The 27,230-nt window shown below is 34.7% G+C and overlaps 1 protein-coding gene across 2 annotated transcripts in view; it reads left to right on the top strand.

The window, feature by feature from the left end:
• Positions 1-329: 329 nt before the first annotated feature.
• The window catches only part of LOC110029294 (ATPase family AAA domain-containing protein At1g05910), a 48,157-nt gene continuing 21,256 nt past the window's right edge, over positions 330-27,230 (top strand). For both annotated transcript variants that reach the window (XM_020731524.1, XM_020731523.1), the window contains exons 1-3: positions 330-597; positions 702-780; positions 868-1,081. In XM_020731524.1, coding sequence (XP_020587183.1) covers positions 872-1,081 — 210 coding nt within the window. In that variant the 5' untranslated portion in view covers positions 330-597; positions 702-780; positions 868-871. The remainder of the gene's footprint in view (positions 598-701; positions 781-867; positions 1,082-27,230) is intronic.

Raw genomic sequence — 27,230 nt, 5'->3', positions numbered from 1 at the left:
TATATATATATATATATATATATATATATATTTATATATAATATATTGTTACACAAACTCACATTATATATATAAGTTTGCCAATATTGTGATATTTTTAACATCCATCAACGCTCCACTTGTGACTACACCATGAGCATTAGCCCTACATAAAGTGGACCCCACTTCAGGCTCTTCTCATAGGCAAAATGAATTTTCCGCCAATTTTAAAAAACTGTTAAGAGAGAAGTTAAAATGACAAAAGGATGTTCTAAATACAACTTTCACTTCAACTACAACCTCAACGGTCGAAACGGACGCCAAAATCCCACGATACCCATACACTCCAGATAATCTCCAGCCGTCCGATAGTACTCTAATTTCACCAAAATCAATGAAAAAATTCCTGACCGTCCGATCTCTAACATAGACCCTCCTCCCGGTTACCCGATCCCGGTGAGGGTTTCTCTCGGCCAATTTAGAGCGAAGGAAATGCCCCCTTCACCTCGAAACAGAGCTTGCTCGGTCTCCCAATATATCTCTCTTTCCTCCTACGCTCTTCTATCTTTCCGACGCCTACTACTTTCGTTCTCTTGAGGTGGATTTCTGGCAAACTCGGTAATGGCGTCTTTCTAGGGTTTGGGTTTTTGTTTCCCGCGCATTTCCTTCTTTTGTCTTATTTTCCTCATTTGCTGCCTTGTCAATCTCTCGGTGCTATTCAGGTCTCATTTTAGGGGACTTTCCGGCGGAAAACGCTGCCTCCGATCGTTGGAATAGAAGAGTGGTGGCTTCTTCGGAAAGGTAGGGCCTGGATTCTGCATCGGTTAGGGTTTTGTGTTTGTGCCTATAGAGGGTTTAATCAGCTCAGCTATCCGTTATTCTGGCTAGTTTGATGGATTCCAAGCGGGATGGGCCGGTTATCGGGGCGTTGAGGACGAGCGATCGGCTTCGTCAGCGGCGAAAGATGTATGGACAAGGAACTTTTTTATACTACAAGCCGGTGATACGGAAGAAGAACAAGTCTAAGAAAAGGACTGCGGCTTCCCAGATTGCGAAGATCCTGCAGACAAGGGACCGGCAAAGCCGTGTGTCTCATTTAGAGGTGAGTTATTTCCGGTTCCACAGTTTGCGTATTTACTTTTCACCTTTAGTTGATGGCTTGAAAGCTGGGCTGATGTGCTTGATTTACTGCATGCGTTGTTATAATAGAGAGCAGGGAGATTAGTTGTGTTTTTGATATCGGAGTACCCAAACCATAATAGAAAAGTAAATATTATTACTTGAAGCAATTGAGCATTTACAATCAACACACTTGAAAGGAACAATATAACAACACGACAACCGGAAATAAGAAATAGTAATAGATGCAATACAAATAATCAAACTAGGATGAAATCTCAGAGTGATGGTGGTGAACAACACGGTTGACCTTCTGACGAGGTAGCAAGGAGTAGGTGAAGGTTGGAAGGCGAGGCGACAACAAATGGTGTGGACGGCAGCTGTGAAGGGTAGGAGTTGCGGCAAGGGAAACAATTTGAAAGGAGAGGAATATTTGGTTGGGTGGCTGGAATAACAGAAAACAATAGGAAAAAATTGTTTCCAAGTGGCTGCAACGAAGGGAAATGTCGGCAGAAACAACGGGGGATGCGTGGAGCTGCGGGATATTAAGGGGACGATTGCCCAGGGTGGATGTAGTGAGGACAGGTGGTTGAATGGGGCAAACTGCAAGGAAAATAACAAGGTGAGGTTGTTTGGAGGCAGCTGCAATAATGGAGGGAATCTGTGTAAAGAGATAAGGAAGATAAATACCACCTCGGGAGAAAGATATAACCGGAGCACCACCCTAACCATCGGATACAACCCTTGAAATTAGAATGGATTTTGGTGGCTGTCTTGATAGAAATTTGAGCCCAAATTGAATTTCAAGCTCTAATACAACACGTATATAGGAAATAACTAAAAATGAATAAATGATAATGGAAAGGAAGCATGATAAAAGAAAATGAGATTATTTTGGCTTGTCTCCCGCGATTGCAAAATCCCGTGATACTGTAACAGTTATAGTACCTCGAGATTTTGTTTGTGTGGGAAGTTTATACTTTGATCTCCTGGGATTGGGGGAGCTTTGATCTCTTCCATCGAAGTTTCTGTCTCGTCATAGTAGTCAGGTCGGTCTCGTTGAAGGTATCGGGAATGGCATAATATCATGACAAGTCAATCCTAAGGTGTTGACATTCCACGACATGTCTTGATAGAATAAATATGCATACTTCTTTGGCAAATCTTGAATTGGAGCTGTCTATAGATGTATATTTTCACAACATAACTCTCGAGCCTTTGCCTTAAATATGTTTTTTTTACTTCTCGTACTCAGCGGAATGTAGCTGATAAATAAGTATATGAGGAAATATCAATTCTGAGATGAAATTTGTGGTAGACTGCGCCACTCTCATCAGCAACCACTCAGGAAAGGCGTCTTCTTCTTCACTGATAGGACTTGGATCCATTGAAGAATTTCCTTCTCTATCAAGCTCCTACGGTAATTTCCAAAGTTGTGGTTCATTATTCTTGTCTGGACATCTGATAGTGGATAGACTGCTGAACATAATCTAATATTCGAATAACTCCATATAATCTTCTTGATGTGACACAAAAAAGCCTCATTTATGACATGCTGGACCTCTCTCAGTAGGGGCAATTCAGGAAGGAGTCTAGTTTTGAAAAGACTAAGTTTCTCTTTTCTGGGGATATCGGGTGTTTGATGTCGGTTTCTCAAACTTAGGACCATCTTGGGCCGTCAATATGAATTATGTTGAAGTCTCCCTTATGCCCTCATTTAGAGCTACATGCTGCTTCCTCATTTGTTGGAATATGATCCTTCTTTTTTGTGTCCTTACTTTTTTTTAGTGTCAACTATGTCATTCTCCATTTCTTCAACAACTGTCTGCTCAGTGAAATATATCATCCCCTGGTTGTGCAATCTGCTTCAATATGCCAAAATCCGCCGCACTTGAAAAAGTTCATGGCTGGGATGGTTTTGGAAATGCGGGTTGGTGTCCTATGTTCTCCTCTATGAATTAACGTCTTCGTAGGCGTGGTAAGCTTGGATGTCCCCCTAGATGTACTCAGGCTATAAGTTCTCGTGGTTGAACATTGCTTGTAAGATGTGGTTGTTGCTTGACGATGTGGTTTCTCCACTTTTGGTGCTAGGGTCTGAACATTCGATTTGTAATAAGCTAGTAGAAACTGATGCTGCATCTCCCATTTCATCTTGGACTAGGTAGTAATTCTGTCTTTTATCTCTTGCTGGCATAGGTATTTCAAAATTTGCTACCAAAATAATGCACTCTTTTTTAGCTTGTTGGCGGCTAGTTTCACTATTTCGTTTGGAGGTACGTCTTTACACTCAAACGACACACTCCAAGGTCCAGAGCCACTCGATGACCTCTTCCAGATCCATGTGGTCGTCAAAATTTGAAAAGTTTGCCTATATTTTCCCATTCTTGCTTATCAGGTATTCTGGGTCAAATCTTCGAAAAAGAGGTTCTTTACCCCTAGAATCAATATGGTGGAAGAGATTCACTCCACACCTTCGATCTAGCAAGTCACCGTTGTGGCTACGGGTTGCTTATCAGGTATTCTGGGTCAAATCTTCGAGAAAGAGGTTCTTTACCCCTAGAATCAATATGGTGAAAGAGATTCACTCCACACCTTCAATCTAGCAAGTCACCGTTGTGGCTACGGGTGACCCATCCAGATTACCTCCTCTTGAAAGTGACAAGCCTTTTTTTTGTTGTTGGTGGGTTTCCTAATGCCTATCTTCCCTAAAAATTTTTTGGAGGCCTCTGTTTGAATTCCTCATAAATGACATCGAGTTTCTTCCCCTCGATCATGCTTCCAACTATTGAATCCTCTGTGGCATAGCTTGGTTTTATGTTTGTGAGGTGAAAGCGGGTGTATGATTGCGGGTGCAAAAAGCTATTTTGGGTTGATAATTTTGAAAAATCAGCAAGATGAAAATTATGTTTAGGTCAAGATTTTGCTATGTTTTGGGAATATGAAAGAAAATTTTTGGTGGAGGTGGCTTGGGTAGAGACATGCTAGGAAATTTTAAGATATGACTTGGGTTAGACTAACTCTGAATACACCGAAGTAACTCAAATCATAATAGAAAAGAAAATATTATTACTTGAAGTAACTAAGCTGTTACAATCAACACACTTGAAAGGAAAAATATAACAACACGACGCCCAAAAATCAGAAATATCAAAAAACACGACACAAATGATCAAACTAGGATGAGAACTTGGAGTGGTGTTGGTGATCGACAAGGGTTTGGCTCTTCGATGAGGTAGAAAGGAGTGGGTGAAGGCTGGAAGGCGCAACGACAACAAATGTGTGGACGGTGGCAGGGAAGGGGAGGAATTGCGGCAAGGGCAATAGGCTGGAAGGAGAGGAATGGATAGTTGGGTGGCTGGAACATCATTAAACAACAATAAAAGATTGTTTCTTGGCGGCTGTAGCGAGGGGGGAATGTCAGCGGAAGCAACGGGGGATGCAGGAAATTGCAGGACAGTAACAGGTCTGGGGTGGTAGCAACGAGGATAAGTGGCTGGATTGTGGAAATTGGAGGGGAAAAAACAAGGGGGGGGTGGAGGGTGGCTGCAGCGATGTAGGGTGGTCGGGAGCGACGTGGGGAGGATGTGGGAAAGGGATAAGGAATATAACACCACATAGGGAGAAAGATTCTGCCAAAGCACCACCCAAACCCTCAGATACAAACCTTGAAGGGAGAAAGGGATGCCGACGACTATATTGATAGAAATGTGAGACAAAATTCAATTCCAAATCTTAATACAACATATATATATATAAAACAACTAAAAATGAATGAAGGATAATAGAAAATAATTGATAAGAAAAAATGGTTTCAGCCTGTCTTCTGCGATTGTGAAATGCCGCAGTGCTATAGTAGCTACAGTACCGCTGGATTATTTTGTGCGGGAAGCTCCCATGTCAATATTACGATAGCTTAGAGTGTTTTTTTTAGTGACTGGGGAGGGAGATGGGGAGAGAGGGAGGGATGGAGGGTTAGAAACCCAACAGAGACAACCTTTCCTTATGTGCAACTCTCGAATGTGGATTTTGGGAAGCGGGATGGAGAAGTTTATGCGCAACTTAACGTATATTGGTTTGGGGAACAGGGAGAGGGGACATATATTCTTTTGAACTCATGAAATTATTATAATTAGTCCTTGTATTGTATTTTTGACTTAAATGAATTGAATAAATGCAGATTTTTATATTTTTTAGAGTTTGTTCCAGCCCTATCATTGGTTCCCGATTTCTGCAATGCGCTTGCTCTTCCTCAGAGTTTTAGAGAGTTGAGTGAGATAGCTCATTCTATTGATTCTCAGTTGTTTGCTTGGTCTTAATCTTCTCTTTCCTGCCAGCTATATCTCCTTTGCGCCTCTTTCAAATGTGCTTCACAAATTAATCATTTGATATCATAGCCAAATTAATTTGAATGAATAGAGGTTTTTTGCTCTCTTTTTTATCCCCTGCATCTTTTATTTTTTATTTTTATTGATTAGACAAGGAACTTATTTCTTCGATTTTGCCTGCCAGCGACACTATAGTTTTATCGCATAAAACACCACTAATATTATCAACACCATGTATCCCACCACTACCACAACAAGATTTTGCAATCCCTGAGTCCTTGAACATCTTACCCACCATTCAAAAATACCCTGAACTCCTTTCTAGTTTGTTGACATCTTTTGCTTGGACATTCCAAACAAAATCTACAGGCAGCATTGTCAAAATTATTCGTTTTGAATTCAAAGCCAAAAGTTAAAAAATTCAATCAATTGAATTTAAATTTTGAATTCATTGCTACATTGTTTTAATTTCTCAGACATTATCCTCCCTTTCTTTAAATTGGAATTCATTTTCAAAATTTGAAATTAAAAGTTGTTCCTATTTGTTTCTTAGAACACTTCTAAATTTGAACCCATCATGGCTAGCAACCTTATTCTCTCATTAAAAGTTCTAATTTTTTTTTACTGCTACATCTCGTGTCCAACCAGAACTTTGCAACCTCTTAATTCTCTTGCTTTGGTTAATACTTTTAGTTAATACTATTTTTTCTTCCATCAATTGCAAAACAGGACCGATAAGGGACCATTGCATTCACTAAAATCAGGTTCTTGCTGCCACTGTTGCTAACCCACATTTTTGAATGCATATTTTTATCTTCTCATTGTTTCCCTACCTAATAAAACTTAAGGAACTTTTTCTACCTTCTTTCTTTTGTGCAGCCTCTCCAAGTTATCTTAGGTCATTATGCCATTTATAATGTTAATTCAGCAGTCAGCAGGATATAAGGGATTTTTTTATTTGATTTATTTCTATATCTCTTTTGAATATGAAGATATTATGCTGTCAAACCGAATTTAAAGCTCAATACCTAAATCAAAAAGTTTTGCATAAAATAAGGTCGATTGTTTCTTGCATGCTCGACTCTTTCAGGAACATTACGAGAGATAGAACCATCAAAATTTGAGCATGTGCATCTGGCACGCATTTGCAAACTAGAGCCTTGTTATCTAGTGCTTAAAACTGTGAAAAACCTTGATAAACTGATTTTTTTGATACTTTTTCACCTTGCTTAAGCGTACTTAGGACAATATGAACTACTTATTCATCATCTTTGCTTATTGAAATTATTTGCTATGTAATTACGTGCCCAACTCTGAAAATTGTCAACTATCTTTGTTATTGAATTCAACAATTATTTTTGTATGAGCAGGACATTTAGGTTTTCACATGAGATACCTTTCCATGACTCATTGATTGTTGGCTTTATTATATTAATAATGACCACAAGTGTTACATAAATTGATGTAGAGTTTTATAAATTAATAAAACTATTGGAGAGATTAAACAAAGGGTAGGAATATGATATGCCGGTCCCTCCTTGCACTGGTCTACTTTTGGCCGGCCCAGCCAAACCAACTGGCACAACAGGTAGGCAGGCCGACCCTTCTGAGATAGGCGGAACTATTGATTCCCATCGGAAGAAGTTCAAACCCCATGTGGAACCCGCTAAGCCATTAATCACGTATGCGAGGAGAGGAAGTAAGGGAGATTTTTTATCTTGCGGAGAAGTTATTAGGGCTAATTAGCTAGAGTTTGCTTTATTTTATGTTGTCCTGCAATTTTTCCTTTTGGAGTTATGTTCTCGGCGGCATCTAGGGTTTGCGGAGAGACGATCTACCTCTCGAATTGTAGATCAACATTGTATCTTGTTGTTTTGCTTGAAAATTAGTAAAATTAGCCCTAATTTGGTTTTTCTCACTTATTTTATGTCATTTGTTCACTGATTTTGGTTCCGTTGCATATCAAATTACCAAAAACAATTGTGGTTTGTTGAACAAAGAACTGAAATTTGGACCTAATTTATCAAAACACAAATTTGATGTGTGAACATTTTAATTAAGTTCACACAATGAGAATATTTGTGAAGGAACTTTTTTGTCATCAACCTCATGATCAAGTTCGATCTTAATTTAGCATAGATCCTTCACCATCCTCAAAATTTCATAAACTATATTTTTAGTGGGATAAGAATGTGGAAATCATACTGCATTAATTACTGATTTTCCTGTTTACCTCTGCATCATTGTCATTTTGGCAAACATGATTGCAGGATAAAAATTGAATATTTTATTAGCATCGAAAATCACATCCTGTAAAAATTATTTGGGATTAGGATTAGAACGTCTATCAAGAAAAATGAAAGATTATATGGTGTTCCTTATCCTACTAGAGAGAAGAGAGATGAAGGATCCAATGCTTTCTACTTAGAAACCAATAACCTTTGGTTTTACCCTATTTTTGGCGATGTGCAACGTAGAAAGAGGGAGATAATGGTTCATGTAAAGCCAAGGGCCGAAAAATTATAGAGTTATATAGAGTTGTTAAAAGAGGGATCATTTAAGATCACTTTTAGCTTGAAATATTAACATCCTAAAGCCTCATATTTTTATTTAAAAAGAATGCTGGACTACATCAATCCACAATTCAATCCAATGTACTAATTTAGGCAACATTATCTTAGATATCCTACATCCATATAGCTTATGTATAGTCATTAAATTAATTAGCTAATAAATAAGATATGTCCTTATCTCAATCTTTGAAGAAATGAGATTATCCTCATTTAGATATTGCACATTTTCTTATTTTGCTTCAAAAGAAGGTGAACGACCACTTAAAATAAGAAGGATATCTTATGGAGTGATTTTATGCTAATTTTGTTGGTTTTCTCCGCAAAAATCTTACTCCCTTATAGATCATTAGCTTCTACATGTGATAGCTCTACATATTTTGGTCTTGGACATATTATATCTTTTCTCCTTTTTGCTGTCAATTGCTTGAGTAGAATAGGATTGTCCATTGTCCATCATTTGAAACAAATCAACAGGTAGGATATTGCTTGTGTTTTTCATTAGTAAGAGTGTCTTTTGTCTCTGTTGGATTTCTTCATTTTGATGTTTTTCTCCATCTCTTTTGTGGAACAATTGATAAATACAAGTTTTATCCTTTTCTTCTGCAAATAATTTTTTTTTACCTTTTAAAGAGGATAATATCATGATCCAAAAAATATGGACTACTTAGTGTTACTTGACATGCATTTAGTACAATTATACAAACTACTCCATCAATGAAGTACATAGAGAAAGAAAATGTTACGCCGGTGCCTAGTCTAAGGGAAATTTCATCTTTTGTATTCCTAAGGGCAATTCTGTCTTTTATTATTATTATTATTGTGTATAAATTTGCTTATGATGTTTAGGGATAGGTTTAGGCAAGAGATTGTTATTGCGAGTCTTAGGTTTAGGGTTTGGGAGAGATTTTTTACCTCTCGAATTGTAGGAATTGGGAGAGATTGCTGACCTCTCGAATTGTAGTTGTTTATCTTTGTACTCGTATTAAGTTGTTTGGATTATTAAAGAAAAATATTTGCTTTGCCCTAATTTTTGTGGAAATTCGTGCCGATTTCTTTATTAGGTCTTATCAAATTTGTATTAGAGCAATCAATTTCTGGGAGATCACTGACAAGATCTTTGTGAACAGGGATTGAACTCATTCTTCCCTAATCAAAGCCGACGGGATCTCCGTGCACAAGATACAGGTGTGAGCGATGATATAATCGCTTACGGGATCATGAAACAGTCATGATAAGAGCTGCTTGGTCTAGAGCCTTCGTCGTCCCCACCGATTCGTGGCGTCCAATGCTAAAACATTCACGATTCAACTCGTGACCTAAGAAAGCAACAACCACATTGCAGCATACATAAGATTGCGGGCGGTGATACAATCTTCCTCCTCCACTGATGTGTTTTTGTGCGAAAAAGCGCGATTGAGCAAAGAAAACTTAGGCGGGATCGTGACTTTGAGAGACCCGAAACTCTGGTTTTCTCCTGTTCTCGCGGCGTCCGAGTCTTACGACGGGATCATGGTTACAGTGACATGATTCAAGCTATTGGGAAAGAGAAGGAACAGGGCTCGTGACAGAGACCCAAATCTCCCATCTTTCTCCTCCATTGTGTTTATTCTTGGTTTCAGCGGACAATATTTCTACGACCAATTTCAACATACAGACGTGATTTCAACATATGAAGCTATTTTGTATTTCAACTTACTTGGTACCGACGCTATTCAGATCGATGATGGGCATACAATCTCGCGATTCAAACCTGCCATCCAATCAATAGGATTTGAACATGCATGTGTTTCTATCCTTTGGGATCGAAAACTTTTTTGGGAGTGATGAAAAAAAATGATGATTTAAAGAAAAAGTTGGAGGAAGAGATGAGTTAAATCATATTTGGGATGAATGAATGGTTCTCCGCCATGGAAGGAAAGTTTTCCAACATGGAAAATTGATTTGAGGACCGACTCGAGAGCTTGGAAGAGATGTTGCGGAGGCTTATCGAGATGCAATCTAGGACTTATGCCAATGACTCAATTTGTAAATCCTAATCAATGGCTGACAGAAGATTCCGTGGCCAGAAAGGGAATGAGATTGAACGAGATGAATATAAGGAAAGCATCCCACATCAAGAACCTCCTCTCTCAGGGCTCTAATTGGGGGCAGATTAGAGATTTCTGATGGAGACGGTTGGGACGAAACATGGAGAAGGGATTATGCAAATTATGAAGGAGCTCAAAAAAGAAAGGAGAGAAGCAGGTAGATGATTTAGCTACGATCGAAGGAGGGAGTTTTACCATCGATAAATGGAGGGAATGGGGTGGTGATGCTTGGGTTACAAAGTTGAAGATGCTGATTTTCGAGGGAGAAGATGCATATGGGTGAGTGTATCGGGTGACAGGATACTTCTCGTGAATGAACTAGATGGGGATGAGAAACTCATGGCTGTAGTGTTTTGTTTGGATGGAAAAACTCTAGCCTGATTTTAGTGGAGGGACACTAGATAATTGATCTGTTCATACGAGAAATTTAAGGACTGTTTGTTGAAATGTTTCTGTCACAACCCGGCTTGAGGCTTGGAATTAACTATGACGGGAATGGACGGCCAGATAGTGGCATTAAATTTTCTGTTATTCTCTTTTTATCACGAACAAATTAATATCTAAATATTAATTATGTGAGCCACTAAAGAAAATATTAAATTAATGAATAAAAATTAATTTTCTAGTTGGTGACGTCTTCTTTTATACACGTTAGTTCTTGTAGTATTCATCTTAATTAAAATTTTAAACCTAAAATAAATTTAAAACAACATAATTAGTTATCTAAAGATTACCTAAGATCAATCTAATGCATGTGTCCATATCAATACTTAAAAAAATTAACTTAAACTTATATATGCATTAACTTTAAGTTTGCTTTTATTTTATACTCTTAAAATTCACATCCGTTTTAGAAGCACGGTCAAAACATAAAATAACATACCCTTGTTTGATATTATCCTATTGGCATAGTGGTTCTTGATCTAAATTACACGATTGTCCGAGGTAGAATTAAACCTAAAAAATTCTTAAGATTTGACCATGTCATGGTTGATAGATCATAGTTCCTAGATTGTGAAGTTAACCGCTGTAAAGCATGTGAGGAGAATGCAGGAAAATCAAATACAATTTTATTTTTATTAGGATAAACATAAACTATGAAATATGTTGCTAGGGATTGATTGTCTTTTACTTTATTTGTGACTATTTCATCAAAGTAAACTAAATCCAACTTTACTTTTACTTTGAAGGGAAGGTCTTCCTATTTTATTTATATGTTTCATTTAGCTTCATTCTTTGTCAGTTGATTCTGCTTACAGGTTGTTATCTCTTATTGGGTGTCTCTTTTATTTGAACAATTGCTGGTGTATTCGATGATAGTAGTGCAAGTGGTGTCACTTTATTAGCAAAAGCTTTAATAAAAAATCATCACTCTACTCATTTCATAGATCATTGTTTTCTTAGGCTAAAGGATATATTTTCAGTTGTTTACAATCTATAGCTCTATTGAATCACCAATCGTTTCTTTTTTTTATTTTAACCATAAAAAAATTTCCATAGCTTGCAACTAGCGCTCTAATACCAATAATGATATTGAATTCGGTTGTAGAAAACTTATGGAATTGATATGTATTATATGGGACTAAGGCTGAGATATTGTATGGAGAAATTGGAATATAATAGGATGCTCCTTAGCTTATTGGAGATTAAAGAGAGAAAGAAGATTGCTTGGGTACCCATGCCATAATGCGCTTTTACCATGCCTTCAAAGGCATGCCAAAGGATAAGGAGAATAGGTAGAGTTGTGTAGAAGGCTTAGATGAAGAAATTGGAGAGGGAGTGATATAGGTATTAAAGAGGAATTAATTTGGATTACTTCCAAATTGAATAATTATTTTCCAAGACATCTTATTTGTAGCACAATATTAATCATACATATCTATGTACAATTCAACTACATGCATTGATTTAGGAATCCTCTTGAATATCCTACATCCATTTAAATATAGGATATCCTTGAAAACTTTTTATGCTAAAGATAGGAATCTTAATTCTTAAAGCTAAGAAATAAAGATAATCATAGCTCAGAATCTTGGTACTAGATGATTATTTGAGAAACCTTGGGTAGGGATGTATAGGTTTATTAATAAACTTATACTAGGGATTAGGTATGAAGCTTATGAATATATGCCATCAGATTTAGATGCCAACATCATAGAGAGCTTGATATTGAGCGTCTATGGCTATCTTTTATTGCTTGTAGTAGTATTGAAATATCAAGCCCTATTAGATCTAGTCATATGATAACCTTGAAAACTATTTATGCTAATGGATGAGAATTTTAATTCTTAAAAAAATGAAATGAATATTACCATAGCTTAGAATTATGTTACCAGCAGATTGCCCAAGTCACCTAGGTGTGATGTATGTGTTTTCTAATATATCTAGATCGGTGATTAAGCTTGAAGTTTATGTGTATGTGATAAGATTTAGATGAGACACATCATAGGACATGTGAGATTGAGAATTTCCAGCAATCTAGTTGCGGGATGCGATCCATTACCACAAATGTGTAATTTTTGCATTCCCACATTCCTCGTGATTGTGGAACATCCAGCGACTGCAGGACAATGATTTCCACCCATTATTCATACTGTTTTCAATTTTCAGCATGTTCTTTTCCTTTTTGAGTTTTTTTTTCCTATTACGTTATTTCTAATTATGTTTATCTTCTATTTAGAGATTTTCTTATATTTTAGTTTTGGCTGTTTGAGCCTGTTAGCTTTGTTTTAATGTTTTCAGAGATTGTATTCTCTGATTTCTGCTTTAAAGAGTGCTATATCATCTTCCTGTTGTAAGTGGTGTGTGTATCTTTCTCAGGAATAGGTGGTGGATCTTCTTCATTGTCCGTACTTTACCATTTTGCCATTTGACCATTGTTTCCAGCCCGAACTGCCGCTGAACTCCATTGATTTGCTGTCCAACAACAAGTTTTCACCCCTATCCCCCTCCTAATGTAGTCGACTGTTCATACTATTATTTCTTTGCTATTCCACTACCCACATCCCCTCTAATTCTGCTTCTAAATAACTTCTAAAAGCCCTAGAAAGGTGTCATCTGGTATCAGAGCAAAAAAAATCCTAAAATTTTAGAGTTTTGTCTTCCTTGTTCTTAAACAAAAAAATTTATACCTCTGACTCACAAAATTCCATTACATTCTAACCATTTCTGACACAATTCTTAGCCCTAAGCTCATTTTCAAAAGCTAACCTTCCTTCCCAAAAAATCCACTCCAACACCTACCCCAAAATATAAGCCTTGACCAACCTTTGATTGCATCTATTGAAATCTTGATCAAGAGAAAATGACACAATATTATATATGAGAAACCCTCAACGCGATGTTCATAAGATCACTATGGAGCATATGTAACGAGAAATTCTCCAATTGTGAAGGCTTATTGTCTTTGAGGCGAGACATGGTGATGTCACTTGTAGCCACAATAAGACTCGCCAAATTGAGAGGAGGAAGTAAAACCCTTTTATCATGAAGTTTCATGTAATAAAGAACCAATTCCCGGTAAAGTGACATAGAATATCAGAGAAGTCAAAATTTTAGTGTGAAAATTGATTTTTCAGATATTGATGTTCGTGTGGATTCAGATGAGTTCACCAATTGACTCCAAATAGTGGAATAGATTTTTGAGTATAAGACGTTCCACTTGATAGAATAGTCAAGGTATCACTATTAAATCAAGAATGAATGCTTTCTTATGGTGGGAGAACTTGAAATGCTTTTGATATCAGGAGGAAAAAAAGTAAAATCACCTCTAACCATTCCTGACACAATTCTTAACCCTAAGCTGCTTTTCAAAAGCCAACCTTCCAGCCTCCATAAAAAGTCCACATCGACACCTTCCTGCAAAATCTAAGTCGTGTCTAACATTTGAGTTGCAATCTTACATCTGTCGAATTTTTGATTGAGAGAAAATGACACAATGTTATCTAGGAGAAACCCTCAAGGAGATGCTCATGAGATTACTATAAAGAATATGGAGTGAGAAATTTTCCAACTGCAATAAAGACTTATCATCTTTGAGAGGAGACAATACGTTGTTATCACCCATAGCCATAATGCTGAATCGCCAAACTGAGAGCAGGAAGTGAATCCCTTCTATCATTAAGTTTCAAGTGGCAAAATCAATATTCAAGAGATTTGACATGAACTATTAGTGTAGTTAAAATTTTAGAGTGAAAATTGACTTTTCAAATTTTGACAGTCGTATGGATTCAGATGAGTTCATCGAGTGCCTTTAAACAGGAGAACGAGCCTTTGAGTATAAGAACATTCCACTTGATATAATGGTCAAGTTATCACTATTAAATTAAGAAAGAATGTTTTCTTATGGTGGAAGAACTAGAAACGCTTTTGACAGCATGAGGAAAAAAAAGTAAAATCACTATGTTGCCTACAATGAAAAAGGAAGATGCAGCTCAACTACCCATCAATATATTGCAGACATGATATTTTTTTTGAAACTTCACCATTTATGATTTTGTGATCTCTTGATAGAGCAATATACATCTTAATCTAAGTATCTTATGTTAAAATTTGAGTTAGTAGAGGCCAAGGAGAACATCATAGTTCAATATCTAGGAGGATTGAGACCTTCTATTGATAATATGGTATAGTAACAACCTTATTGGATATTATATGGTGTCCAAACCCTACTCTTGAAGGTGGAGAGACAACACAACAATATCATATCAACACCACCCTTAAAATAGGGTTGAACCATCATATCGGGCAGTAAGGGTACACTCAATGAAACATCCAAGAAAACCCCACCCGAGAAGAAACTAATTTATAGTGGAGAAATGCTGGAGCCCACAATCACTCCTGAATTCGACCTAGCGAGGAATTGCTTTAAGTATCACGATTTTGGGCACATTGCGTCTGATTTCCCAAACAAAAGGGTGATATGTTTCATTGAGCAAGGAGTGACAAAAAATATGGATAATGGCACATGAGACATTGGAGAAGGTGATGCCACAACGGAGTATCAGCTTTTTCCGATGAGAGAAATATGCTAGTTTATGGTATTAGACAAGTCTTTTAGATTGAGTCTATGAGAGAGCAACAATGGATCCACTACAACATTTTTCGTATTTGTTTCACCATGAAGAGAAATGTGTGTAACCTCATTATAGCTAGAGGTAGTTGTGAAAATGTGATCTGTTCAAATGATTGACACGTTAAACCTGACTACAATGAAGCACACAAAATCTTATTGTTTGTCTTGGTTGAAGAAAGTGAATAAGATCATAATTGATAGGAGATGTATTGTGGAGTTTTATATAGGAGACAAGTAGAATCAGGTTTGGTGTGATTGTGCCTTTGGATACGTGTAATATTCTTTTAGGTTGACCACTATAGTATGATAAAGATAAACTTCATGATGATTGCAAAAACGCATCCTCATCTATCAAGGATGGAGAGCGTATCGTACTTTTGTCATTGAAAGAATCATTCGTGATGGGTATTCATATAGTGATAAGAATTTTAGTTCGTGCCATATTTCTACAGGCTATTAGAGAGGCATCAGTGAAATTTGCGTTGGTGATGCTAGAACATAGTGTCATGGAAGACCCGATATATTAGGCAGTGCATCTCTCACTAGGGGAGTTTCAAGATTCTTTGACCTTTAATCCACCCCTTAAGTTACCACTATTAAGAGTGATTCAGCATGTCAACGTTTTAGATCGAGATGAAAATTTTTTGAGCTATTTCAGAAAGACTCCATGGAGTAAGTTGTATGTTAAGTTTATGTTTGGTTTAGCAATGCACTCGCAACTAGATGGCCATAAATGAGTGGTGAATTGCAGCCTTAGGATTCTCCTTAGGTGTTTTATGGGAGTATACATCCGACAATGGGATCCGAGTGTTTCCAGAAAGAAGAAGTCTCTCCTATCTGAGGAGAGACATGAGACGGGATCCATTACTGTGTAAACAAAATCTCGGTGTTCCCGTGATGCTGCAAGTTCATGGATCATCCTGCGACTGCGCGACGATGATTTCCGTCCAAAATTCCTACGGTCATCAATTCTCAATAGCTTTTTTTTCCTATTCGAGTTTTTTCTTTTTCTAATTTTTCTATTTCGGCTTTTTTCTCTTTGGAGATTTTCTTATATTTGGATTTTGGTTCTTTGAGACTTTTAGGTTTGTTTTGGTTTTGATGATTTTATTATGTGATTTATGCGCTAAAGAGTGTTGTATTATCCTTTTGCAAGTGGCGTGTTAATATCTTGCTTAGGAATAAGTGATGAATCCCCCTCACCTTTTCGCTGTTTGACAGCTATTTTCAGTCTGGACAGCAACCAAACTTCCGATTTGCAGTCCAACAGCAGCTTTTCACCCCTATCGCCTTCCAAATACCGTCAACCTTGCATAGTATCATTCTTTTGCTATTCCACAGCCACCTCTCCTCTAAATCCGCTTCCTAAACAATTTCTAGTTGCCTTATAATGCTGTCACTTGCACTAGTAGAAGTATTATTGGAATCTTTAACCTTACTGGATCTAGTAATGTTCTTTTTGGCTTGCAATCTACTACTAAGTCTATAGATATGTCCAATTATGTCTTTGCCAAATCCCCAATTCTAAAGATATCTTTGTTGAAAATGGAAAAATCTAAATTGGACAACCCATTTTTTTATTCTCCAAAGAGGACATTTGACTTCCAGTGACCTAGAGAATCTAATAATTTAGTACAAAACAGAAGAGATGAATTCTAGCATGCTGGGTCTACGATCTTTATTTTACAATGAAAAATAATAAAATTAATGGAAACAATTAGCTGCACTAGCGTGGAAAGGAATTCCAAGATTTACAGTGATAGATTTCTGCTTTGCAATTATGCCCTTGCCAGCTTGCCTGTTGTATGTATCCACGGGATTCTCCTTAGCAACACTGTAGGCTCCCAGATTCTATATTTGCTCCGGTCATACGGGTCTCCACAATTCATTGTGCTGATTTCTACTTTCCTAGTTTTCTCCAACCAACCTTTTCTTCTCCTCTCTAAAGGATCACTTGTCTCTATATTTTGGCTAGTTATTATATATGTTGATGGACATTAATCTGCATTCAATTCTCGTAGTTATTTATTTATGATATCTTTTATTATGATTTTTTTATTTATTTATGATATCAATTCTCGTAATCAATGAAGTGCTTTCCACTGAATTTGAAATTAAAGATCTAGGAAACATGAGATATTTTTTAGGCATGGAGGTAGCAAGGCCCAAAAAAAGAATGGTTGTAGCACACAGGAAATACATCCTAGATCTGTTAAAGGAAAAATGGATGATTGGATGCAAACCTAATGATACTCCGATGGAACCCAATATAAAGTCTAACAAACATATTAAGCACTTAATTTTCAATTTTTATATATTATATTTAGGTGTTTTATGTAAATACATAGTAATTGGGTTGGTATATAAGTACCCCTTTTTTAAGGTAATAACAATGAACCAAAAAAGATAAGTTTTAGACCAAATTTTAATTAATACCAAAATATTTTACTTCAAATTTTTAAGTTTGAAAAGAAATGAACATTTTCTCTCAATGTTTGCCACAAGTTAGATATTTTATGACATTCTTTTCTATTTTATATCTACATTTAAGCTATATTTTACGTTTTATAATTTTTCATGAATGTATTTTTACATTATAGCTTTATATAACACATGAGCACTTTGTTTAATAAAAACACTACTTTTCTGTGTTTTATTCTTTAAATAAAAAATAAAGCCTTGTGTATTACATTGCATTTTGCGCTTTGATAACATTGATAAGTTTTATACCATTCCGTTTTTGTATCGCCAATTTTTGCATAATTGAATTGCATATACTTCCTCCTAGTTTGGGTCAATTTGTATTTTCTTTTTTGGTGTTTCAGTTCCATTTATTGAACCATAAGTAAGATGTTCAGACGTGCCAATTTGGCTCTTGTCCCTCGCAGAGAACTGGAAAAGGATAATCATCTCTTTACTCATCCTGGAAGACTACCCACTCTGGAGTCTCATCCAAGATTTTAAAAGTTTCACGGGGTGATAAAGTTTGTCTTTTTATTAATAAGGGTTGTCTTCTAGTAAGTTAGGTAACTAATTTAAACCAAGTTGGATATGTTATAACCCAGTGAACTCCCTCTATTCGAGTAAACGTGTAATAGAGATGAAACCTCAGATTAAATTTTCTCTAAAACTCATCCTGACGTATACTCATTGGGATCAAGCGAGTGGAGAGAAAGTCTTATCAAATCGTCACAAGCAATCTCTTACATATCAATCATTTAATTACTCATTTAGATTAAACATAAATAAGGAAACATCCAAAATAAATCTCAAACAAAATGCAGAGTTTTTAGAACACTTAAATATAAAATTATATACGCCCAAGTTTTCTATAACTTATATAAATTTTACATTCAAAAGTCATACGCAAGGGCAAGATATCTGGCTAATGGTTCACGTACTCCTTACCATTTTAATATTTGGTCAGTTAATTATTGCTAAAATAAAATTCAAAGAGAAAAGGAATAACTTACACGCTAATCACTTAGTACATGCGCGACAACATTAATAATAAACAAACACGCTTTAATGCTTAAATGTATATAAAATATAATGAAAATAATATATAAAATAACAGTAAAAAATAATTAGAACACTTAAGGATAAATTCTTTTATTCATTTTACTATGCAATGTTATATGCATCTTTGCTTTTATTTTTATTCTTATTCTCAAGTTTTGTCTTAAGAATGCTACATTTTATTCGTATAGGCTTTGACTTACTTCATTTCATTGGGTTATCACCCAACCCATTTACTATAAAAATTGTTGATAAATGTAGATTGTCTCAACATTGCTTTTATTAATGACCCATTACTATCCATTAATTCATTCCAACCTTAATATTAAGAGTTAGGAATTTAATATTTCTCTTATCAACTCATCTTGTTAGATTATTCCTTTTTTCTGTACAGTTTTTAGTATAGCTTTCTAGTTATCATAACACACATGATATTCTTTTGATCAGTTTTATAGATTATAGCTATTTTCATAGCATTTATTGCTTGATCTAAATGTATCTGTAACAATCACTTCATTAATATGCATAAAAATTGTAATGTGATAGATAATCATCAATATTTGCAATAGATATTTCATCTCTATAAATGTGCTAATGATGTTGAATTAACAAATAATTGTTTACATGAATTGTACTAATCAACTGAATCATATATACACAAAATGTATGAGCTCTAATTGCAAATACATAATGAATAAATTTCTTATAAGTTATAACAAAATTAATTCTATACAAATTTCTTATTTTAACAATTGTGAATCTCACCTCCAGTCGACGGGCCACTCTTGTGATCCGTCTTCCTTGTGCTCACCTCCTTAAATAAACAGTTTAGTAATAACCCATTTTGTTTATATGAAATTTTTGAACAAATTTTAATTGAGTATGAGCAATCCATTTATTTTAACAATTCATTAAGTTTCCAAAGTCTTTTCAGTTACGTAAAATTTTCCTCCCAAAATTTCAACAATTGTGAATCTCACCTGGGTCACTCTTGCAATGCTTCTTCCTTGTGCTCACCTTCTTAAGTAAATAGTTTAATAATAACCAATTTTGTTTTTTTGAAATTCTTGAATAAATTTTAATTGAATATGGACAATCCATTTAGTTTCCAAAGTCTTTCTAATAACTTAAACATATAAATAAGGTTGTCCCTTACCTTACATTCTAAGAATCCCCTCTTATTTGCTTCAATTTTTTTTCCAAACCGAGATTAGCTGATTTTGTTCACCGACTCTAGCGATCACTTTCTCCTCCCTACAGTACTTTTTCGTGGGAAAGCAGTGGAGAAAAACAAAGGAATGAAACAACAGGGGGAATTTAACACGCGCACATGCACAATATATATATATATATATATTTAAAATTTTATTTTATTAGATTCATTCTACCCTTAATTCCATCTCACCATTGCATAACAATCAAAGCGGAGAAAAGGAAATCCGTTACAGTGCCGGCGAGCAGAATATAGATTGGGAAAGTCATATGAAATTAATTGTTTTTATTAATTAATTTTATAAAAATAAATATATTAATAATTTTTTTATACTTTTATATGAAATTACCTAATTTTATCCATTTTTTTATGAAATTAAATATATTAATAATTTATTTATGCTTTTATGTATCAATTTGATCAAAATAAAATTTAGAATTTTATAAAAATAATTTGGATGAATTTCAGAGTATTTGAAAAATGAGATAAATTTTAAAGCAAGTTCCACTATATGTTTCTAGGCAAAATTGTGTATTATAATGCTCTTATTAAAATTCCTTCTTCAATTTTGAACAACCACTTGAACATGTAGGAAAATTCTTTATCATTTCTTGTTCATTTTCCCAAGTTCCTTCTTCTTTTGCTGATCCGCGCTTCCTTTTTTTGTTTTTTTTACATATCGGATATGTTTGTTTCCAAGTTCTGTCACATAAATTTCCAAAGTTTTCTAGGCTCTTTAACGTGTAAAATCCTTTTACACTTCAATTTCTTCATATCAGATTCTATGATCTGAATCAATACCTCTTTTTTTTTTACATTGATACATAACTTTGTGGATATCTGACATATTAGCTAATGCTAGCCTGTAAGGAGCTTTGCCAATATCCTCAATAATTTCAAAATTATTGTTATACTCAATTTGCTTTCTTGGATTATTCTGCTGTACATTTTATCGGCTTGACTTTAAAAAAATACAAAGTTACCAGTCTGGAACTCCAGTACTTTGTGTCTTGGGTCATAATAGTTTGGTGATGTCGAAAGGTTTCAATCTGTCTCTGATTAATTTTACTTTTTTTGTAACTTCATTAATAAACTTTGATCTCAACAATTAATGCTCTATCACTTCAACTTAGCTTAATGGAGTTTTGCATTTTCTGCCATATAATATTTCATATAGAGCTATTTTTATATTGGATTCATAATAGTAATTATATGCAAACTCAAATTGGGGTGTCTCCCAACTGCCTCCAAAATCTGAAACACATAATCTCACCATATCTTCTAATACATGGATTGTTCTTTCGTATTGCCCAGTAGTTAGTGGATTGAGTGTTGTATTAAGTTTTATATGTGTACCCAAGTATTCATGAATATCTTTCCACAATCTGAAAGTCAATCTTTCATCCCTATCCAAAATAATTTTTTTCGGAATACTATGCAATCTAACAATTTTTGTAACATATATGTTGGCTAACTTATTAATCGAGTTTGCTTACTTGATTGACAAATAGTGAGTTGAATTTGTCATTCTATCAATAATCACCTAAATATTATCATGACTTACCTAGATATGAGAAATTACATAACATAATTCACTGCAATTACTTCCCATTTTCCAATTTTCAGTCAGTTATAGGTAAGAATTGTAATGATTATTAAGCCTTTGATGCATAGCCTTTATTATTTAATAAGTATGACACTTAGAAACATTGTTATCAAAGTGCAATGCGATGCACAAGACTTTATTTTTGCTTCAAAATGTAAAGTGCAGAGCGTAGCAGTTCTTTTATTAACTAAAGTGCTAATAGATTATATAAAATTATGAATTTGTTAATATCGTCATTAACAATTATAAAATATATAGTATTACTTACAAGCTGATATAAAATAAAAAATAATATAGTGTAATACCTTGAAGTTAAATATTGAGGGTGAGCATTTAAATTTAAATATCAAACAATTTCTAATAATTTGCTGTAATAATTAAAAACTTAAGAACTACAAAAAAAACCTATAACTCGAAACAAAATTTAGATTCTAAATTATAAATAAACTAACAAAGCCTCAAGTTTCATAAAACAAGTTAAGTTAATTCAGTGGCCCTTTATTCCCTTTGAACCAAAATGACCGCTTTGCTTTAGCACTTTAAAGTGCTCTTTAGTGAAATGAAACAGGCGACACGCACTTTGCTTCGTTTTGCATGTGAAGCACGCTTTTAAAAACATTCCTTAGAAATATACTCAACAACATTTTGTTTTCATATGTGGCTATCAAAATATGTATTTCAAATCTTTGTACTGGGTGAATAGTGTAACTTGCATGATGAGCTTCCTATGAAAACTTTTCTCAAGTCTGGATCGTTAAGCACCCACAATTGTACTTTCTTTCTGATAGCACCATTTCATTTACAACATCAATTTTTTATATTAACCACTAATTTTCTGTGTTGTTTTAATTCTATCACTATTGACTGCACTACTATTTAATGTAACTACTTAGTATCATCAAATACCCTTATTTTTAAATGCAAAGCATAAAATTTTAAATTAATTATAGATTGTGTAGGTTTAGTTTGCACTATCTGTGGGCTTGAGACTCAATAGATCGTCCATCACATTTGCATTGCTAGGATCTATGTTGCACAGGTACAAATATGAGGTCATGGACACAACACAACACAGATTTATGACACTTCTATTATTAAAAATGTAGGACACACACCGTCAGACATGCCATTTTAATAAAAAAATTATTATTATTATTTTATATTGATATTAAATTAGTAAAATATTAAGAATAATACAAAAAATAAAGTAAGAAATTGAATAGAATTATATTTTAAAAACTAAGACATCCATAATGAGAAATACTAGCCTAGACGAGCGATTGACAAACTTCTTGAGCTTGTATGTGGGTTGAACAAGTCAAATATATAGGTTTTACTTTTAAATAAAAATAAATTATTATTTTTATTTTACTTATAAAAATGTATCATAAATGATTATTTTTTTTTTAAATTTTAATTCACTAATTTAAGACACGAGTACGACACACGTCCCTTTTTAATTTTAAATATTATTTAAATCAGACAAGTCAAGAACATTTCCAATGTGTGTTTGGGGAGTATAGGGTGGACGTCGGTGTTCGAGATGTAGCCGACACTGCACGACTATTTAGTCAGAAGTGTCTATACATCATAGGCTAGGACAATTAAGGATATTTATATCACAGTCTTTAATAAGTTGAAGCTATCTTCTCTGCCTTAGGTTTAACTCTATGTGAAGATATACTTTAAATTTTGATGATCACCAAAGATTTCACATTTCACTCCATATAAATCTCGTCTCTTTTGAGCAAAAATAACAGTTGTCAATTCTAAATCAGCTGTAAGATAATTCTTTTTTTGAAGCTTCAATTATCTAGATGCATATGCAGTGGTCCTTATGTTCTGCATCAAAATATATCCAAATTCTTTCATAGATGCGTCGCTATAAGTTTGGAATCCTTTTGTTTCTAATGAGACTAACATCGATGCAGTTGTCAGGTACTTTAATTCTTGAAAATTATAATCACATTCTTCTAGTCATTCAAACCTAATATTTTTTTTTACGAGCTTCGATGATGACATAGTTATATGTGAAAATTCCTTCACAAATATCCTATATTATCATATTAAACTCAAAAAATTATGTACCTCTATAACATTCTTTAGAACAAGTCATTCCACAATCACTTTCATCTTCAGAGGATTCATTGGGATTTTTTGGCCACTAATGATGTCTTATAAATGTAAATACTTTGGTGACCATAATTCATAATTTAAAAATTTTGCATACAATTGATTCTTCCTCAACAGTTTCAAAACAATCTTCAAGTGCTCAGCGTGATTATCATTAATTTTGGATAAAATCAAAATATTATCAATGACCTAGTCCTTAAGTGGCTTGAAAATTTGGTTCATCAAATTCATAAATACTGCATGAGCATTGAGTTGATCAAATGACATTACTACAAACTCATAATGTCATATTTGATTACAAATATTGTTTTAGTTATGTCTGTCTCTTTAATCATGACTTGGTGATATCTAGATCTCAAATTTATTCTGAGGATTACAATAACACACTCACAATAATGTACAGTCAGGGTTCATGAATCACAATTTAGGCAATTTATTTAGGTAATTTGGGTAAGAACATCAAATAGTGGGACCTGATTCTTTGCTAGATTGAGTTTGTTTATAATAATTTCACCAACTGGTCTATGGTTAACAACCGGGGCTAGTCCCCATACTCCTTGCCATTGAGCCTGGCGTTGATGTAAAGGTCAGAGTAAAAGAGATTTAGGCTTTGCATGAACAAATAAAAGAGGGATTGCTAAGCATAATGCTAGGTATCAAAAGAAAGTTAATAAGTTTAGAAAAGCCATGTCCTTAAGAAGGGTGATTTGGTATGGATCCAATTGAATGAGAGGTTTTAGACATTTTTTTAAATGTTGAATGCTAAAGCTGACTTTTCATTTAGGATTGTCAAGAAGATTTAAGAAAATACATACATTTTGATTTATTAGGGGATTACAATATTTTTGCTACCATCAGTTTCATTGAGTAGTCGTACTTCGAGGATTTTGTTGCCTTCGGTGATGTTGGTGAACCCCCTTCTAACCCTAGAGAATGATGCAGGACAAATTGTGCGGGTAAGGTTGGGAATCCCATAAATTAGAAAGTTCTGTTAATTTGCTAACCAAGTCACCTTCCCATCGCTTGGGCTATGGGTCAGCTTCCTTAGTTTCTCTTTTTTCTTAAATTAGCACTAGACTAGATTATTTTTTTTAAAAATTGTTGATATTTGTGCTTTGGACTGATTTGAGTATTTTTGGTTGCTTTGTTTTTATGCAACAAAGATTGTTTTTTCTTGTTTTTTTTTGTCGGAATACTATCTACTTGATCTTTCTTAGGCTCTGTCTGGCGCAGCTGCAGCTTTTCAGCTTTTTAGCTGCAGCTGCGCTGCCCCAGGGAGTGCTGCAAGGAAGCTATCTGGTTGTTTGTTGCAGCTGTGTGAAAATAGTTGTGGGACAGCTGTTTCTGGAAAAATGACAATTCTGCCCCTATTTAGTTAAACTGTTTGGAACAGAACAATGACAGTCTCATATTTGATACAACAGAAGCAGAAATTCACTTTACAAGCTAAACAAGTTAAAAATAGACTTTTACAATTTTTAATCAAGCCTAGAAGCCATAAATTTGAAACCTTCAAGGAAAAATTTCAAATAAAACAATCCAAAATTAATACCAGCAGGAAATATGGAAATTTAGAAGCCATAGCTGAAAATAGAATCTGTTGTAATTATTTGAACATTAAGCATAATGATAACAGAGAAGGATCACACAGTAATAGAATCTGTTGTAATTATTTACACCCCTAACACCTAAACTTACATTTATAACACTCAAATTTCTGAAAGCATTCCAAAAAATTATCAATATTGCTTCTCATGCATGAGTATAAGGATCACGCTTCTTCCACCAAGTGCCCCATTTCAAATATATGTCTACTTCTGCATAAAGGACTAGCCATCAGAGTGCGAAAGCTTTTCCAAGCTGAATCATATTTTGCACGGCATAAAACCTTGAAAAGTTGAATGAATAGATGGAGTTTTTCCTCTAACTCAGGCTCAATTCCAATAATCTTATATTTCTTTGCAGTAGGAACCGCCTAGAATGAAATAAACAAAAATCTAATTAGAAAACATAGAGAATAAAAATTAACAAATGATAGGAATAAAACTCAACACAAGTCTTTCAGACCACCACTCCTCTGGTGCATCAACTGTTCGTTTCACTGGATCCCAACCTAATCCCGTTGAGCCTCTTTTCAAGTCCTTCCAAATCTTCCAATCTTTCTTAAGCTTATCCCACTTATTCTTCAACTGCATTCTGTTGTACTCTCTGCCTGTAATTTCCTTAAAATTTTTTATAATATTTTGCCACCCTTCTTTATTGAAGAAAGTAGTTGGCCTGTTTCCCAGATCAATTTCCTTGAGGCAAAGATTGCAAAATAGTATTTTCGTTTCTTTTTCCCATAAAGCCGATGTAGCAAACTCTTTGGACTTATTAGCCATTTGTTTTACTACAATAAAACATATAAATGTAACAATAGTAAAAAAACAAAGTCATATTAAATGAGAGGAACAATATGAAGCTTTCAGATTTCACCACAAAAACAAGCAATCTCATCAAGAAACAAACAAAAACTCAACTCAAGTGTACCAAAAAAAAAACTCAAAACTTCCTAATCAAATTTTAGATAAAAGATTAGAAGCAACTAAATTGTTCATATGCATACATACATATATATCCAACATTAGTTAGTATTGCAATAATCCATTCAAGGGAATAATGTTGTTCAATAATGGGTTTCAGAAGGCACATATTTGGTAATAGTTCATAAAAATACTAAATAGCCATATGATATTAATAAATATGGAGTAGATCAAAATATAAAAACAAATAATCATTACTCTACCCATTCAAACTTACCTTCATGTTCTTGATTTATTTGCTAGTTGATCATACTCAAATTTTTTTGGGCACACCTTTAACCTAAAAAGTACTTAAGGAGTGACCATATAATTAAAAAAAAATTGCAAATATTCTTTCTGCTTCTCAAAGTAGTTCCTTCTTCACATCCTCTTGTTCCTTAAAGGAAAGATCAACTACTTCTCCACTATTGGGTGTCAGTGTCATAATTAAAAAAAAAAAAAAAAAATGCTTCCTCTACTTTTCTTATTGTGATTAAAAACAATTTTTAGCTACATTGTCTACTAAATAAAAAAGAATGACGAAAAAAAAGTTCCTTAGGCATCAATATGATTCCCCTCACATGTTTTTCTTCTTCATTTTTTCTAACTTTTGAAACCTTCTCTCTTACGTGAAAGTAGAGAATCAATCATCTTTTTAGAACAAAACATTTCGGAAAGAAACGAAACAATGTCATCGGAGAGAAACAAAATAATGCCAGTACTTTCTCACCTTATTCGGCGCCTGCGACTTTTTGCAATGGATTCAGATCGGAAGCAGTCGAAGAATACCGATCGTGGAAGAGGAACACGGTCAAAGAAGAGGAACGCGATCAAAAGCGGTCGAAGAAACGGGAGAGTGTTGCGCCCGTGATCTTGCCACGCGATAAAACCGATCGGCGAGGAGGAAAGGGGAGTGATCGGCTTAGGAAGGGGGTCGAAAGTTTCTGGGCTAGGGCAACGGGGTAAAATGCCGCGTGAGAAAACTGGGAAGCGGGTTACTATACACGTTCGATGTTCGATCGAAATTGCGGGACACCGCTC

This window comes from Phalaenopsis equestris, unplaced genomic scaffold (assembly GCF_001263595.1).
Source record: "Phalaenopsis equestris unplaced genomic scaffold, ASM126359v1 Scaffold000556, whole genome shotgun sequence".
In the NCBI taxonomy this organism is placed as follows: domain Eukaryota; kingdom Viridiplantae; phylum Streptophyta; class Magnoliopsida; order Asparagales; family Orchidaceae; genus Phalaenopsis; species Phalaenopsis equestris.
The sequence above is the reverse complement of the archived record's forward strand: the minus strand, read 5'-3'. Positions and strand labels throughout refer to the sequence as shown.